The 15,022-nt window shown below is 39.5% G+C and overlaps 1 protein-coding gene across 3 annotated transcripts in view; it reads left to right on the top strand.

The window, feature by feature from the left end:
- Positions 1–15,022, top strand: part of vav3 (vav guanine nucleotide exchange factor 3) — a 92,712-nt gene that overhangs the window by 7,068 nt on the left and 70,622 nt on the right. For 2 of the 3 annotated variants that reach the window (XM_022754039.1, XM_022754041.1), the window contains exon 2: positions 7,329–7,445. In XM_022754039.1, the coding sequence (XP_022609760.1) occupies positions 7,329–7,445 (117 nt within the window). Of the gene's footprint in view, positions 1–5,536; positions 5,600–7,328; positions 7,446–15,022 lie in introns of those variants that run through there. The other variant, XM_022754040.1, reaches the window with a different exon arrangement.

Raw genomic sequence — 15,022 nt, 5'->3', positions numbered from 1 at the left:
ATAAGGTGTCCTGTGCTGAGCTACTCAAGGTGGAAGTGATGGATGACTGTTGTCCACTGGAAATGGGAATATCCTTATTTGTATAATGGAGACAGAGAGGGAAGAAGTAAGAGACCATACAAAGAGTGTTGGGATACAAGGGATAGGACCATGTATAGGCTTATACACTATGCTGTTGGTATTATTATATAGAGATTGACAGTACACTGGGACTTTTTTGCCAAGACAATTGACAAACTTGTAAATTATCAGCTTAAATATCAAAGCACTAATATTGTGTCAGCCTTCTAAAACCCAAATTATTCAAACCCCACATCTGAGTGGGTACAGACACACACACAGAAACACACACACACACACACACACACACAATGCGACCGCGACATCTGCTGAGGTTCGTCACACCAACACACACACACACACACAGTAACATACACACACACACACACACAAGTCAGACAGCAGTTGACCAGCCTCTGTTAAGCAGCGCAGCAGAGCATTATTCACACTTTTTTAACACAATATTCCAGAAGGTAGAAAATCAGGAGGAATGGAGGGAGGAGGAAGAGGAGGAGGGATGCTGTCTGCTCAGCATTCATGCTTCACTGTTTTTGTATTCATACATGTGTCTACATTTTATTTTGTGCTTCACTCAATTTATGTGATTTCAGCTCTCCAGTCACCAGGACTCTTTACCACCCTCAAACCTTACACCCCTAATAAAGCGTCTTTTGAGCTGAATCCCCCTAATCTGTGTTGCTGTAGCCAGGAGGATTCATATCTCACACAGTAACACTAATTCAATTCCCTTGTCTAGTGGGGGGTGGAGTAAGCTTTGTGTATATCTGGGGGTCATTGGGGTTAAAACCAGGATTTAATGGAAATGGCTGCAGAGACACTTATTGGTGTTGTGGGGGAGGTAAAGAGGTGGAATGGTGGGGGTGGAGGGAGTTATCCCTTATGGCCTTATTGTCATTCCATGAGAGAAAGTGAGCAGCATGCAACTATATGCATTTGTCTCTCACTGTGTAAAAACTGCTCAGACGTGGTTGGATGCCAGGATTTTTCATTTTAAATGTCACTACAGCTGATCAGCCAGTTTGGTGTTATTAACTTTCATTCATGTTAATGTTGTCAGATGACTTTGAAAACCAGACTGTGTCTTTTTTCTAACCAGATGGCTGTGATGCAGTTTTGTTGTTTGTCAATGCAAAGATGAGGAAGAGGAAGAGATTTAGCAGTCTTATCAAACCTGTGCTTGGACAACATGACCAGCAGCTCTTGGAGTAGATTGCCTTAAGTATCTGATGGTACTTTAACTTCATGAGATGATATGGCCACACAGGTCTGCTGCATAGACATGGCCAAGTCTGTTGTATAAAATTTGAAGGAATACTTACACATTTTGAGAAATAGTCTTTCTGGTGGAGAGATAGATGAGAATAATATGACTCTAATATCTGTCTCTTAATAAATAAGAGGCTACAGCCAGCAGCTGGTTAGCTTAGCTTGGCTAGCCCGGCTCTGTCCTGTGGTAGTAAAATCTGCCTACCACCTCCTCTAAAGTTCCCTAATTAACACATTGTATCGTTTGTGTTTAATCTGTTCAAATTGAGAGTGTAAAAACAGTTGGCTGTTTTATTGGGAGTAGAGAAACAAGAAAAAGTCTGGCAGTTTTATTTTCAAATTCAGCTCAGTGACACTACCCATCTCATTGCAACTAGAATTTTACAAGTAATCCAGAACTGCCAGTTTGTTCTTTTCTGTTTCATTCCTGCAAATTTAAGATTTCTGATAGTTTTATGCCATCTTCATTCACTGAGACAAATCAGGTTATGCTTGTAGTCTTGCAGGAAGAGAAAGAACTTACCATTTGAACCAGCTTTAATAGTTTTTTTGAGAGCAGGACAACAAGCTGCAAACACAATACTGTCATGTTGTCATGCATGCAGCAGACTGCATGAACTATAGAACTGGGTGATAATTATCTGCAGGTTTGTCACGTGTGAGTGACATCTTTCACACAGTTTTATTTCATTGATTAAAGTGGAGTACAGTGTGAAATGATCAGCATAAGCACCTCATAGAGCTGTCTCCTGGAAACACAGGGAAGTGACCAGTGAGTCAAACTCCTGAAAAAAAACTTGTCACCTACTAGTTCAGTATGTGACTGGAAAAAGTGACTGGAAACACCATCTGCTCTGTCATTGTTTTATAGTCTTGTGCAGTTGTAGACCAAGTGTGTGGGTTATCATGCCTTAAACCAGAGAAACAACAGTATGAAATCTGTTACTATAGCATGAAAAGCTGTTGAAGGCTGTGTTATGTTGACAGCTTTTCTGGCCAGGCTGTCCGCTGTGATGACCCCAACCTCAAGACTGAGAGAGAGCATTGGTTTCATCGACGTCAGCAGACCTTCGCCTATGTTCCACCTCCCATTTCCTGGTTCCACAGCTGACAAAGGCTCCAACATGACATGGATGTGACCTGATCTCTTGAAATGCAATATGTCACCCACTGGTTATGACATGTCACTGACACTAGACTAAATATCTCAGTGGTGTTAAACAGCAGTGGTTTGAATGTAACATACATACTACTGTATGTCTTATTAGCATTCTCTTCCTTTACATTGCTTCTGCATTGTTCCTCTCAGTAGTTTTCCTCTTTGCTCTCCCACACTGCTCTGACTAAGGACATGAACGAGACAGACAGACAGACAAACAGATAGCTTTTAAACACCAAATTAGATTCTTTGCACAGGCCTTGGTTCCCTCTGCTTGAGATTCTTCCATTTGATTGCCATTAATTAATGCTCAGAAAGGTTTACACAGTGAGACAGCCAAACTCTGGCTGTGTTTCACTGCATAGATCTATGAGAGAACAAGAACAGGATTTCATTAAGCTCCACAGTACGCACGGGGGTCATAAAAAGCTCCAGCTTGTTGCTATGGAGCTTTGACTTGGATACTTGATACTTATTGTGGATACAGAGCACGACCTGGCTCATATCAAAAAGCACAGCAGTCAGATGGCTTGTCTTAAAGAAATATTTTTTTCCATACATTCCAGATGGTTGGTTTTAGTGATGAAGTGCACTGGTGGGAGTTTAAATCCTCCACACACTGTTCTTGTATAAAATATGCAGTTTTATCTAAACTGAGTCCGTGTGTGTTTGGAGCTTCCTGCTGGGATGGTGCAGCATAATCTCTCCTTAATTCCTTATTCTACACAATTAGGTTATTTGCAGGTTTCGCTCAAATGCAGAAATAGGAACACTAACATTGGTGGTTATGTTAACCTTGGCTTTGATACAGTTTCACTTGGTACATTTACTGCAGGGCTGCAACTAACGATTATTTTCATTATCAATTAATGGACTAATTATTTTCTTGATTTAATAGATTGTTAATTTTGTCTATAAAACATCATAAAATAGAGAAAAATGTGTGTTGCAATTTCCCACTGGCAGTCCAACCAACAGTCTAAAACTTACAGATATCAGTTTACAGTCACCTGTCACAGAATAGCATCAAATCATCACATCTGAGAAGCTGGAACCAGCCTAATTGGCCAGTATTCATTTTTTCTTAAACACATAACTTAAATATGCAAGTTTCATAAGGACCCTTTAAATGAGTTGGATATTTTATAGTTGTCTGCACTAGTGAACAAACTATGTAATGGTGACATTAATTACCTCAGACCTATCTGCACCTTAATAATTACCAGATGACAACACACATCTTTCTATGAAAAGCTAATCTTGGCCAATATATCATTTGGTGCTGTGTGTATATGTAATCATCAAATTCAGAACTTATCGTGCCACTACCAGCTTGTCTTAGAGCTTTCAACCACATTTGATGGTCTTCCTCAGTGGGTGAAACTGTTTTCTCATTGTCCTATGTTTGTCAATATTCAACACGTCAGCTTTGAGCCTTCAGCAAAGGATTGATTCAGGGAGTCAGGGACATTTGTGCTGGGATTGCGCTGCTGTCTGCATATAAAACATGATACTACCACTAGTAGCTGGTTAGCTTATCTTAGCTTAGCATAAAGACTGGAAACAGGACAAAACAGCTTTCCTGGCTCTGTCCAAAGGTAAAAAAATCCATCCAACATCACCCCTAAAGCTCTGTAAATGAGATATAATTAATTAACACTTTTGTCCTATATATTTTTTTTGTTTAATCTATCTTTAAAACAACAGACTCTCATTTTTACATTTCGGAGATCAAAATAAGAAAATATGATGTTTTAATAAGTGAACTTTAAAGGTGCATTCCGTAGAAACAGTCAGCAATAACAGTTCGACATACATATTACGTGTCAATTTTAGTAATGACATGTATAACCTCATCATACAACTATAGTGCATACACATGCTCACTCACATGCTCAAAAACACACATTAGGCCATTGACTTTGTTAGCCTCCAAGGGTCAGTAGTGCAGGAGGAAAGCTGACAGTGGAGCAGTTAGTGGCTGCCTCATGCTGCTACAATTCCCCCTCTACTGTCTTCAGCTCAGCGCAGCAGAGACACTGTCTTTCATATATACTGTGTGAAGCTGCTTCCCTCAGATAATATACTGAGGTCCTTTGGGACTCTACAGAGACTCCAGGCAGACAAGATGTGCTCGTGTGATAAAAGAAAGTGATGTGTACAAGTGTAAACATTCAATATTATTCACTCGCTGCTCACTCACTGCTTTACGCTGCCTCTTATCTGGAGCTCCCTGGCTGGGGGCTTTTCTCTTGTGAAACCATCTGTGAAGCCTAATTCAATTGGAATAGAGAAGCATTTCATATTTGATGCATGGACATGAGCCGTGCAGTCAAATCAGATCTTGCCTTGGACCATGAGGGTGAAGGTGTGTTATGAATAACAGGATAAGTTTGCCTGCTTTGCTTCCTCTCCTCAGTTTGTTTTTCAAGATGACACTGACTGAATTATTGTCTCACAGGTTGTCGAACATGATTACAGTCAGGCCTCTGAGTCCGCACTCCACATGTTAACATTATGGCATGGAAAGCTACTCTTTTTAAGGAACAGGAAACGACTAATGAAATCGGTTTGCTGTAAAGCAGTTAGCCAATAAGAAAAAGAAGAAGAAGGAGAGCGTGATGATGAAGCATTGCTAAATGAAAACGTATCTCCGGAGAAGGTCAGATAGCAAGTGCTGTAGATGCAGGAACTAAACTAAATGCCATGTCGAGTTTGAGAGACAATATGACAGAAGACATTTAACAGCAAGTCTTGGTCTTCAGAACAGCGGCATTCCTCCTCTGATCTTCCCATTCAACTAAAACTTAAATAGCTGGGTAAAATAATGTGATTTTCCAAACATCTAATTAGTATATCCTTCCTGTTTGGCTGTAAATTTAACAGCAAGCACTCTTAAAGTGCTTTTTCTTGCATGCGTTTCTTAGTTCTCCTCTGTATGCACTGTGTAGTGCAGTTTCACTTGTCTTTGCGCATGTTAAATGTTGGTTACTCATGCTGATGCAGTCACAATGTGTCTCACTACTCAAATGTACAGACCACAACCACACAGTTGGTTGTTGCCTTTGTGTTGGCTATCTCCTTACTCTGCAAGTAAGTATTGGCACTGATGTAACCTTGCACCAGCGTCTCTTTGCATGAGGCCACATTTCTCATGATTACAATAATCTGCTTGTTACATTAACATTAACTACTGCAGACATTTGCATGCTGGGGTAAAGGAAATGCTGCATCTGTCTAACAATAATCAACTCAAATACACATTTACAGATGAGGTCATCTTTTAAACCTGATCCCAGCTCTGTGGTGCACAGCGATGTGGCAAAACACATCACTTCCTGACACATCTCTTTCATCAGCATCCTCTTTTGTTCCATCCTGTATCAACTACAGGAAGGCTAATGGGCGTAAGCTACAGATACTGCATATTGGCTAACTGCCGTATGTTGACACCTTCCTCTTCCCTCCCTGCCTGCTGTCCTACACTCTTCATACAGACAGACAACCACCTCAGAAAACCTTACCTAATGCTGTGGTTTTATTTCTCAGTTTGTTTTGTGGGTGTTCCTGGGCAGTTTTCAGAGCATAATTTGGATAAATAGTTTCTGGATGAAGCCCCATGAAGATCATTAGCTTAAGGTTTTGGCTGCAGCCAAGGTGTTCTCAGTAAATGACCTTCTTTATTAGGGGAGTTACTTTATTGATAGTTTTTTACCAGACAGTGTCGACAAAAACCCTTTTTAATGTCCGTGTGTTTGCCTGAACTGAACTGCTATGCTTTTATGCTGCTAAATTCAGTGTTACCAGAACACCTGTCTCTGAGCCTGACTAACAGAACACAGTGGGAGTGAATCACAGTAAGACTGTGTTGAAAAACTGCAAATATCAGGACAGAGATATTAAAAGGAAGTTTGATGTGAAAGTTCCTCAGCCCTTCTTGCAGTTCCTGTAAAAGTGGGTTAAACTTTGTTTTGAATGTTGGCTGTGCTTGTTCTCTGTCATCTCATTTAGGTCTTCCGGTAAATCCGTTTTATATTGTCATAATTTAATTAATTTAATAATTAAATAATTTAATTTTATTTAAGTTTTTAAAAAAAAGTTTAAAAGTTAATATTAGACTTCAACAGTTTGAATGACAAATCAACTTTCAGTCATTTAAATGCAATGGGGGTTTTTTTGTACAAAGTTTGTCACAGTTCCTCCACTGCAGCTCAACACAAACACAAGGAAAAAATGTAGAAAAAACACAAACTCTGGAAGATGCCCACTTGATTTCACTTATCAACACAGATGAACCCTCCTCTTAGCGCAGAGCGAGGACTGGATTTTGTTGCCTGTCACATTAGAGAGCAATCTTTTAATGTCCAGTATGAGCCACAGTCATAGATCTGTGTTTTGATTGCATTACTGTAGTGGTGACATCATACTGTATCAGTAGGAGTAGACAAGATCTCTGCCTTTCTCTCTCTTCTTCTCCTAATTAGCCACCACTCCACTGGCCTATTTCTACAGGAAATACATCATATTAATGAACCAAGATGCTCTCATGGTGCCTATAAACACGGATTCATCCATCTTTCAGAGCTGTGGTCCTCCAGTGTCCTCAGCTGCACGGCCTGATTAGACAGCCAGAGAGAAAGCCAGCAGGCCGAATAGAGAAGCAGAAGCACAGTCTAACCCATTCAGTGACTTTTAAGTCACTTCATTCCTTAGAAAGGAAAATGAAAGATAAAAACACATCCTATAATTCATGCATGTGGTACTGTCTAAGCATTTCTATGATTCGCTCACAGATGAACCCTTTATGTCCTCTTTAACACAGTTCCTGTGCCTGAAGAATATCAGGACTTTCCTGGCAGCGTGCAGCGAGACCTTCGGCATGAAGAAGAGCGAGCTGTTTGAGGCCTTTGACCTTTTTGACGTCAGGGACTTTGGAAAGGTAAGGCAGGACTTCTCAGTCACATGCAAAGAGATGAAGGCTTAATTCTTGCCTGCATCCACCCTCACTGTGTGTGTCAGCTGTCCCTCGAGAATGAACTGAATTAGTTGACTTTTACACCTACTCGTCTTTGTGTCTCAGTTATGGAACTTAGTTGAAACTATTTATAAGCGAAGCGAGCTAGTTTTGCTTTGACTTCGATTTTTAATTACAATGAAGGTTGGTACATGAAATCCAGTGTCTATGCGCCTTTTTGCAAAGATTTATACAAGCCTGATCTTTGATATCACAGCCTCATTTTGTTTAGCTGATCCTGTCATTGTAACAGCAGTTTCTGTGGCCTCTGGGTCATGTGTCCAGCACCATTAGTAGAAGTTCTTTGTGGCATTGCAGGTGCAAACAAACACTGTCTGAGGCCACAATGCAGCTTTCTTCAGACTCCTAAACTCTAAGCTGAAGCTGAAGTCAGCAACATGACCCAGCAGTTTAATTGCTTCCCCTCATTACAGTGAAAATGCCTCAGCATGCAGACTTTTACGAGGGGTTAAAAGTCTGGCCTCGGGTTCATTACTTTGATAGGATTCTCAGTCTTTGTTTGTAGTGCTTTGAAAGTGTCTGTGGCTCTTTGACAGCCCTGGTGCTGCTCTCGTCAAGTCCCCAGGAGGTTTAATTAGAGACTGCAGTCTTGAGCTGAGAGAGGGTGCCCCTGGACCCTGGAGCTCATGTGAGGCGTTTATGAGACGACATGGTCGTGTTATTCAGCTTAAAATGTGTGATGTGTGTCAGTGAGGAAGAAACATAGCAAGACAAAGAGTCATAATGATTGATTAGTTGTCATCACCCTCCACTGAAATGGCATTAAGAGCATCATGGGGAGTTGAAACCATACCCATAATTATAGTGATATCATTAATATTATAATCAGATTAAATCAAAGACCACCTCTACACAATATGATGTTAATCAGCCCTATAGTAAGCAAATTAGTGATATCAAGTCCATGATATCAGAAGTGAAACACAAAAACTGTTTTCCAATAAATGGAACAATGCACTTGTTTTAGTTTGGTACTTACAAATGTCAGCATTTTTATGTGGTTATTATTAAGAACAAAGCTGTCATCACAAAAATCACTTCATATGAAGAAATGAACTAAAAGTATTAATTAAATAATTAATTAATGTAAATCACCAAATGGAGAGATGATGGAAAGTCATGTTTTTCCAGTACTGGTTGTTTTTTCTCAGAAATCAATTCTTCTTCGCTGCTTTAAAACAATAGCCTACACAGGAAGTTGCCAACTGGTGTTTTAGAGTGTAACATTAGCCATTAGCAAAATGTCAGCAATTTCCCAGCAATAAAAAGGTAACTTCTACTGTATGCAAGGCTTTAATTTGTAGGGGTGGCAATAGTGTTAGGACAACTAATGTAAGAAGTATTGATTATTTTGTTTTATATATTTCAAGCTCTATGACAGCCAAGTTAACTAATCAAAGAAAGATGCGATGGTATTCATGTATCTGTTCATATTTTACAAAGGGTTTAACCTGGGTCATGTCATACAGCAATGACTCTGGACTGTTGTTGAAAGACATGTAATATAAGATGCTGTCTTGGACAATACCAACCACCCTCTCAACAACATTCTGGCAGGACAGAGAAGCAGCTACAGCTGCAGCCAACGTCCCATTTCACTGCGCTGCAGAACAGAGCGGTTCAGGAGGTCCCCACTGCCATCAGGCTGTATAACACCTCAGCCAAAGGAAGTGGCTCATGAACTGGACTAATTTAACTAACATTGTTTATGATTTATTATTATCTTTTATTATTATTATTATTATTATTTCTAATGAGCTGCTGGACACCTGAATTTCCCCTAGTGGATATATAAAGTATCTATATATCTATTTATAACAGCAATCATATCACATACAGAGTTAGTAGTATACAGCTGGTTATTAATGCAATGGCATTGGATGGGTACTCAGCCTCAGCTGATACATAAGTTCAGGTATCAGAATCCTTATTGGAAAGGAAAAGATGGTATCGCAACAACTCTAATGGAAAGAAAACCTCTAACTTCCCCTTTCATGGAAAACCTGCAGGTCAGGGAACAACATTTCTCTACCAGAGAAAAGTTATGAAAGATCACTATTTGTGCAATGAAAACCTGTGACACTGAGGTGCAGTTGTACATCATCACTCTGACAGTCTGAACTTCACAATGACAAATGTTTGGAAGTAAAACCATCTCCTTACTTGACTGGACGTTTAATTGATCACGACATAATCAACAAAAACATCTGTATGTCTGCAGTGCAGGTTGACTTCTCATAATGCTGCTGTTTATGTTCTCATTACTGAAAATGTAACTTGACTAATTGGTCAATAGCCTCTGAAAAATATTAACTTAATGAAGGCTTTGACTTACAAAAGATATGCTAATACTGTCTCCCAGATGAACACATTAGTGATGCAATATGCGAGAAAAAAAGCCACTTTTACTGTAGATTATGAAAAAATAAAGAATATATAAGGATCCTAAGAGTAGAGATGGGAAATGAAAAGGGCTTTAGATATGGTCAACAGCTCATTTTTATCCCCACTTGAATGTTCGTTTTCGCTGGCGTGCTGAGCTGAATTAAGAGGCAGAGAGAATTAAGCCATCTATTCATTAAGTCATCTATAATTAAAACACACTTGGACCGCTGGCAAGTTTCTTTCTTCACCCTCTTAGGGAAATATTTTCACAGAAAATCTACAGAGGAACTAACAGAGGCTTGCTGAATTATGATATGCATGTACAAATCTTTGTCCTTACTGTTTGGAAAACAAAAAATGTTAGATTTGCTCATCATTAGGATTTTGTGTTCCTGTGCTTCAAACTGTATCCCCTGTATGCATTTTAAAGAACAGGGAGTTCTATAGACTAAAGCTACTACTGTAACAAAAAGACCTTGATTGATCTGGCTGATAGATTTCCCAATCACTCAAATCTACAACAGCATCAACAACATTTTGTTAGATATAGACACAGATATATATAGATATATACTAAGCTAAGCTAGCGGCTGCCGGTTGTAGCTTCATGTTTAGCAGACATGTAGCATTGCTCTTCTATCTTCATGTAACACTCAGCTAGAAAGCGAATAATTCAGCAGAATATTTTCCCTTAACCAATCTGTTTTTAGAATGTTACACTTAATAAGGCTTTAAACAGTTAATTATCTCCAATAGCTCAGAGCATGACATGTCACTAAATGGCTTAATGTCAGTCCTTGATAACTGGGTGAGGTTAAATTTCTTTGCCCAGTTAGTTCCTCGCATTCCCCTCAACACTTTCAGATGAGATGAGAAAGTTTTATTTCAACCTTTAAGCACAGACTAGTTTTCAGTTTTTCTGATGTCCAATTTCATCCTCATTTTCCCCCTGTGCTTTCAGCTCGCTCGGGCTGAACACTTTGATGACTCTCCTGAGTGAATCCCACATTGCCCAGAGTGAATTTAACATCTCTGAAATTAGACAGCAAGCAGGCCCCGTAATCCTCGCTTGGCTGGCTCTACAGAGGCTAATGGAGTGAGGAGAGGAGGGAATGGGCGAAGCTGCCACTCACCTGCAGTCCCAATGTTTTGTTTTGTATTTTTTTGGTGTTTTAAAAATAGCTGCTGGACTACTACTGAATAAAACATCAGACAGACATGCCTGTTTGTTTTAGGGTTTGTGTGGTAGTTTTGATATAGTCTGTGTGAGGAAACAGGCTGGATATCTTGCTCTGGGCTTCAGCAGTTGTGCTGTGTAATCTATAGGTATTTCCCTGCCTGCTGCTGTTTTCAGCTGAACTCACCCCACACAGCCTTAAGCATCCAGCCTGAGAATTCTTGAACCTTATAAGCTGGGGAGATGGAAGAGTCCTTAGAAAACATTATTAAGAGTCAAAAGAAGACTTGAAAGCGTGTGTGTTTGTGTGATAACATTAATACATCTGACAAACAGCTTTTGGCTTGTTGGTGCTCTTGGATTGAAAATGTGGCTGCACAGAGCTGCGATACAGAAATACACTGACAAATACAGCAGGTCTGTGTGTAGCCCTTTCCCCTCAGTGCAGGGACATCTGGTTTGCACATCTGTCTTGTAGACACACAGTGGGTTGTGGGTTCTGTAGGGAGAAGAGAAACTTGGCTTCACAGGCCATTCGCTCACACTGATACCCACCTGACAGAGAGAGGGGAAGGTTGAAAGAGCAGCAGAGTTACTGGTGTGCACATCAGTCGTGTCAAGGAAGATGCTGAGAGCCACAATATCCTCTCGCTGTTTCAAGTGTGTTTTTTTTTTTTTTTTTTTTTACCTGCAAGATTTACTTTGCCATCGGATACGATAGAGAAATTCTGAGCACTAAAGTCATGGTATTGTGTGTCTGTTGTTATAAACACTGATACACACTGCAGCACTGCAGTGGAAAGCCTGCATGCAAACAAACAACGCTAAGAAAAACGTACCATGACATAACAGAAGTGGCACCATAAAGCTGCATTTTATCGTCAGACACAGAGGTATAAAATAGTATTTTTTATTCTGTGAGCAAAATGTTTTAGAACTACAAATATGGCTTCCATATGTAGGCATTTATTCAACTGCATCAACTGAACCAAGGCAGTAGTGTAAATAGGCCTCCAGAAAATTAAAGGTAATGTTCCAGAGACATTGATGAATAGCAAATGTGTTTTCTGAGCAGAACACATCAAAGCATCTGTCAGTCTTCAGTCTTTGGTTAAAAAGTGTATTCTTTAGTTCTTAATGTTGGCGAGCCTGAAGTATCCCCTGACCTCGTGTTAAAACATCATGTATCCTTGGTTGTAACGTGATTGAAAATATATCATTCTTGAGAGTGAGTGAGTGACTAACTGTCTCACTTCTATTTTATTGCTGATTCCAGTCCTATCAGCTAGTTTCAAAATAGAGACAAAGTGCTGACAGGAGCCTGCTTTACTCACAGTCACATGAGGGACAGTTGCTTAATTCTTGGGAAAAAAATGATTGTCACAGACTGACGGAGTAAATAATTCAGGCAGAGTAGTGCAGTGTGCTGTTCTTTTCATTCAGTCAGTTGTTTCAACCCTCAGTCATTCTTAACTCATTCAACAGTGTATTAGATGGAAACTCACAATGCTGCTAATATAATGAAGCAAATTCAGATAATTATGCAGAATTTACTTTTATCATTAATATAAAAAAGCAATAGTGACAGCATCATGTTTTTTTTAGAAGCATAGAAGAGAAGATTGATACTGCTCTTCAAAAATATTCATTTTACAATGGCATGAAACAGAGACGAGGAACAAATGATCACATCAGAGAAGTTAGAATGGGAATTTTTCATAACACTTAGACTTAGGAATTGGCAATTACTTGTCAAACTATTGATTAAAATATATTTCAGTTATTTTGTGAAATTGCACAATTGTTGTTTTTGCATTTTTCAGCTTTATATGTAATATTATATACTCAATTTAACATGAAAACTATGAGTAAAGACCCAACTTCAAATCTCAGACACAAAACAATGGATGAGTGATGAACACTCTGGGCTTCATGTGGGTTGATTGCTACATGGCTAAATAACCTAAGGTCATTCGCTCTGTAGACTATGCAAATTTTGCTGCTCTGCAACTTCCTCTAAATGTGCCAGAAGATGCCACACCTGAATGTGTTTAACCATATAATATGTAAATAACCTGGCAATAAGAGATTGATGGATCATGCTCCTGTTTTTGCTGCTGCATCCTATTCTGTTCATCCATTTGCAATGACATCACCACATGTTTAGTGCAGCTACTGTGCCACACTTTCATGGTTTCTAAAGTCCTACCACCACTTGAGTCTACACACATTTTGAAGTGGTCGACCTCTACACCAGGTCAGACCTCAGCAAACAAAGAAAGCATCAACTCAACCCCAGCGGGATCTACTCTATTACCATCTTCTAACACTGGTTCTCCTGGGTTTTTAGGTGGATGAAGATGCTGATTATGTTTTTTTTATGGTGGGGGGTAGAAAACAACAGACTGGGGGAAGGGAAGTCAAAGGAAGGAGACAGATAGAGAGGGTTTATTGATTGGTGTCTTCCTCCTCAGTTGACTGTGATAAATTTAACTAAAACCCACTAAAGGCTGATACAACCCCCACCCACCCCCCCCACCCGACCCCAACTCCCTATCATCTCTCCCTCTCTGCCTCTTCCCTTTGTCCTTCAGCTGTGCTCTCTCCAGCAGATCTGTGTGGTCAGATATCAAATGTCTGCTACATGCTAATGGACACTTGGCGTGTATCTCTGCACTGCATGGCTAAACTGCAGTAACAGTGGTTTTTAAAAGCTGCCATAAGGGCTACTGCAGTGTGTTGGGCCGTCAATACATTGGGCTGAATGTGGCCTTTATTAAAAATCACATATTGGCCCATCACTGACCCCCACCTCTGAATATGATAGAGGTTCTTTCTAGATGATGAAGTGGTTAACCATAGGAACCTGGCAATGGTCTGAATGGTCTGGTTTATGAGGTCTGAACCCATCTAGAGAATCTATCTATCTATCTATCTATCTATCTATCTATCTATCTATCTATCTATCTATCTATCTATCTATCTATCTATCTATCCTGATACAGAACACAAAACAATGCCAAGGAAACAATGAAATTATGCTTTTGTGTTGGTGGTGTTTTGTGGCTGTCAGAAACCCTTATTGGTCAAAATAAAAAACAGTTTTTTTTGCTTCACAGAACAGATGCAAAAACAACTAGTTAGATTTTATTGGCAGGCAGCTGTAGAAGTCTTTAGAAGTCTTTAGAGGTCTGTGTAGTTGGCAGTCAGGATTACTTGTGATAGCTGAACTAAATATTTATGGGTATTAATATAGAGGTGTCATCTGCAATCATGTGTAGTTTGACACAGGAAGTCACAATATCGCTATGGAGAGCTAAGATATTTCAGGGTCAACACACACACACACACACACACACACACACACGTTCCTGCTCTCGGTGTTGGAGTGTGCAGTCCACCCTGACGTTCATTAGAAGCAGAAGGTGATAGATGTAGAATCTACGTCTTTTTCGCTGTAATGCAGCATAAGTTATTTTATCACCTCAGTTCAGTCAGCGCTGTAGAGAAGAGGCTTGGGCAGATATTGAATATTGAATATTGTGATATTATTTTATTTTTAATTTTTTTGCAGTTTTGCAAGTTTTTTACTGCTTTGCTGACTATGCATTAATAATATAATCAAAATAATTATATTGTTTAAAAAAAAATATTGACAAAAATTGTATTTAATCCCTTGGACTCCCTACTGATAATATCATTAATATTTGGGCTGGACTGTATTGAGATATTACATTTTAGATATCCGAGAAAGCCTAGTGGAGAACTCTCCTCTGTCTGGTTGTGGTCTTTTCGTGCTGTGTCTGAAAAAAGCTTCCCATGCTTCATTTACTTTCACTTACAATTCATGGAGTTAAAATCATCTCCAGAACAATTTGATGCTACTGAAAGCTCTGTAGATAATTCATGGTCTCCCATT

The sequence above is a fragment of the Seriola dumerili genome, unplaced genomic scaffold (assembly GCF_002260705.1).
Source record: "Seriola dumerili isolate Sdu_G_001 unplaced genomic scaffold, Sdu_1.0 BDQW01000216.1, whole genome shotgun sequence".
NCBI lineage: Eukaryota > Metazoa > Chordata > Actinopteri > Carangiformes > Carangidae > Seriola > Seriola dumerili.
Note: the sequence above shows the minus strand (reverse complement) of the source record. Positions and strands in the feature narration are given on the sequence as shown.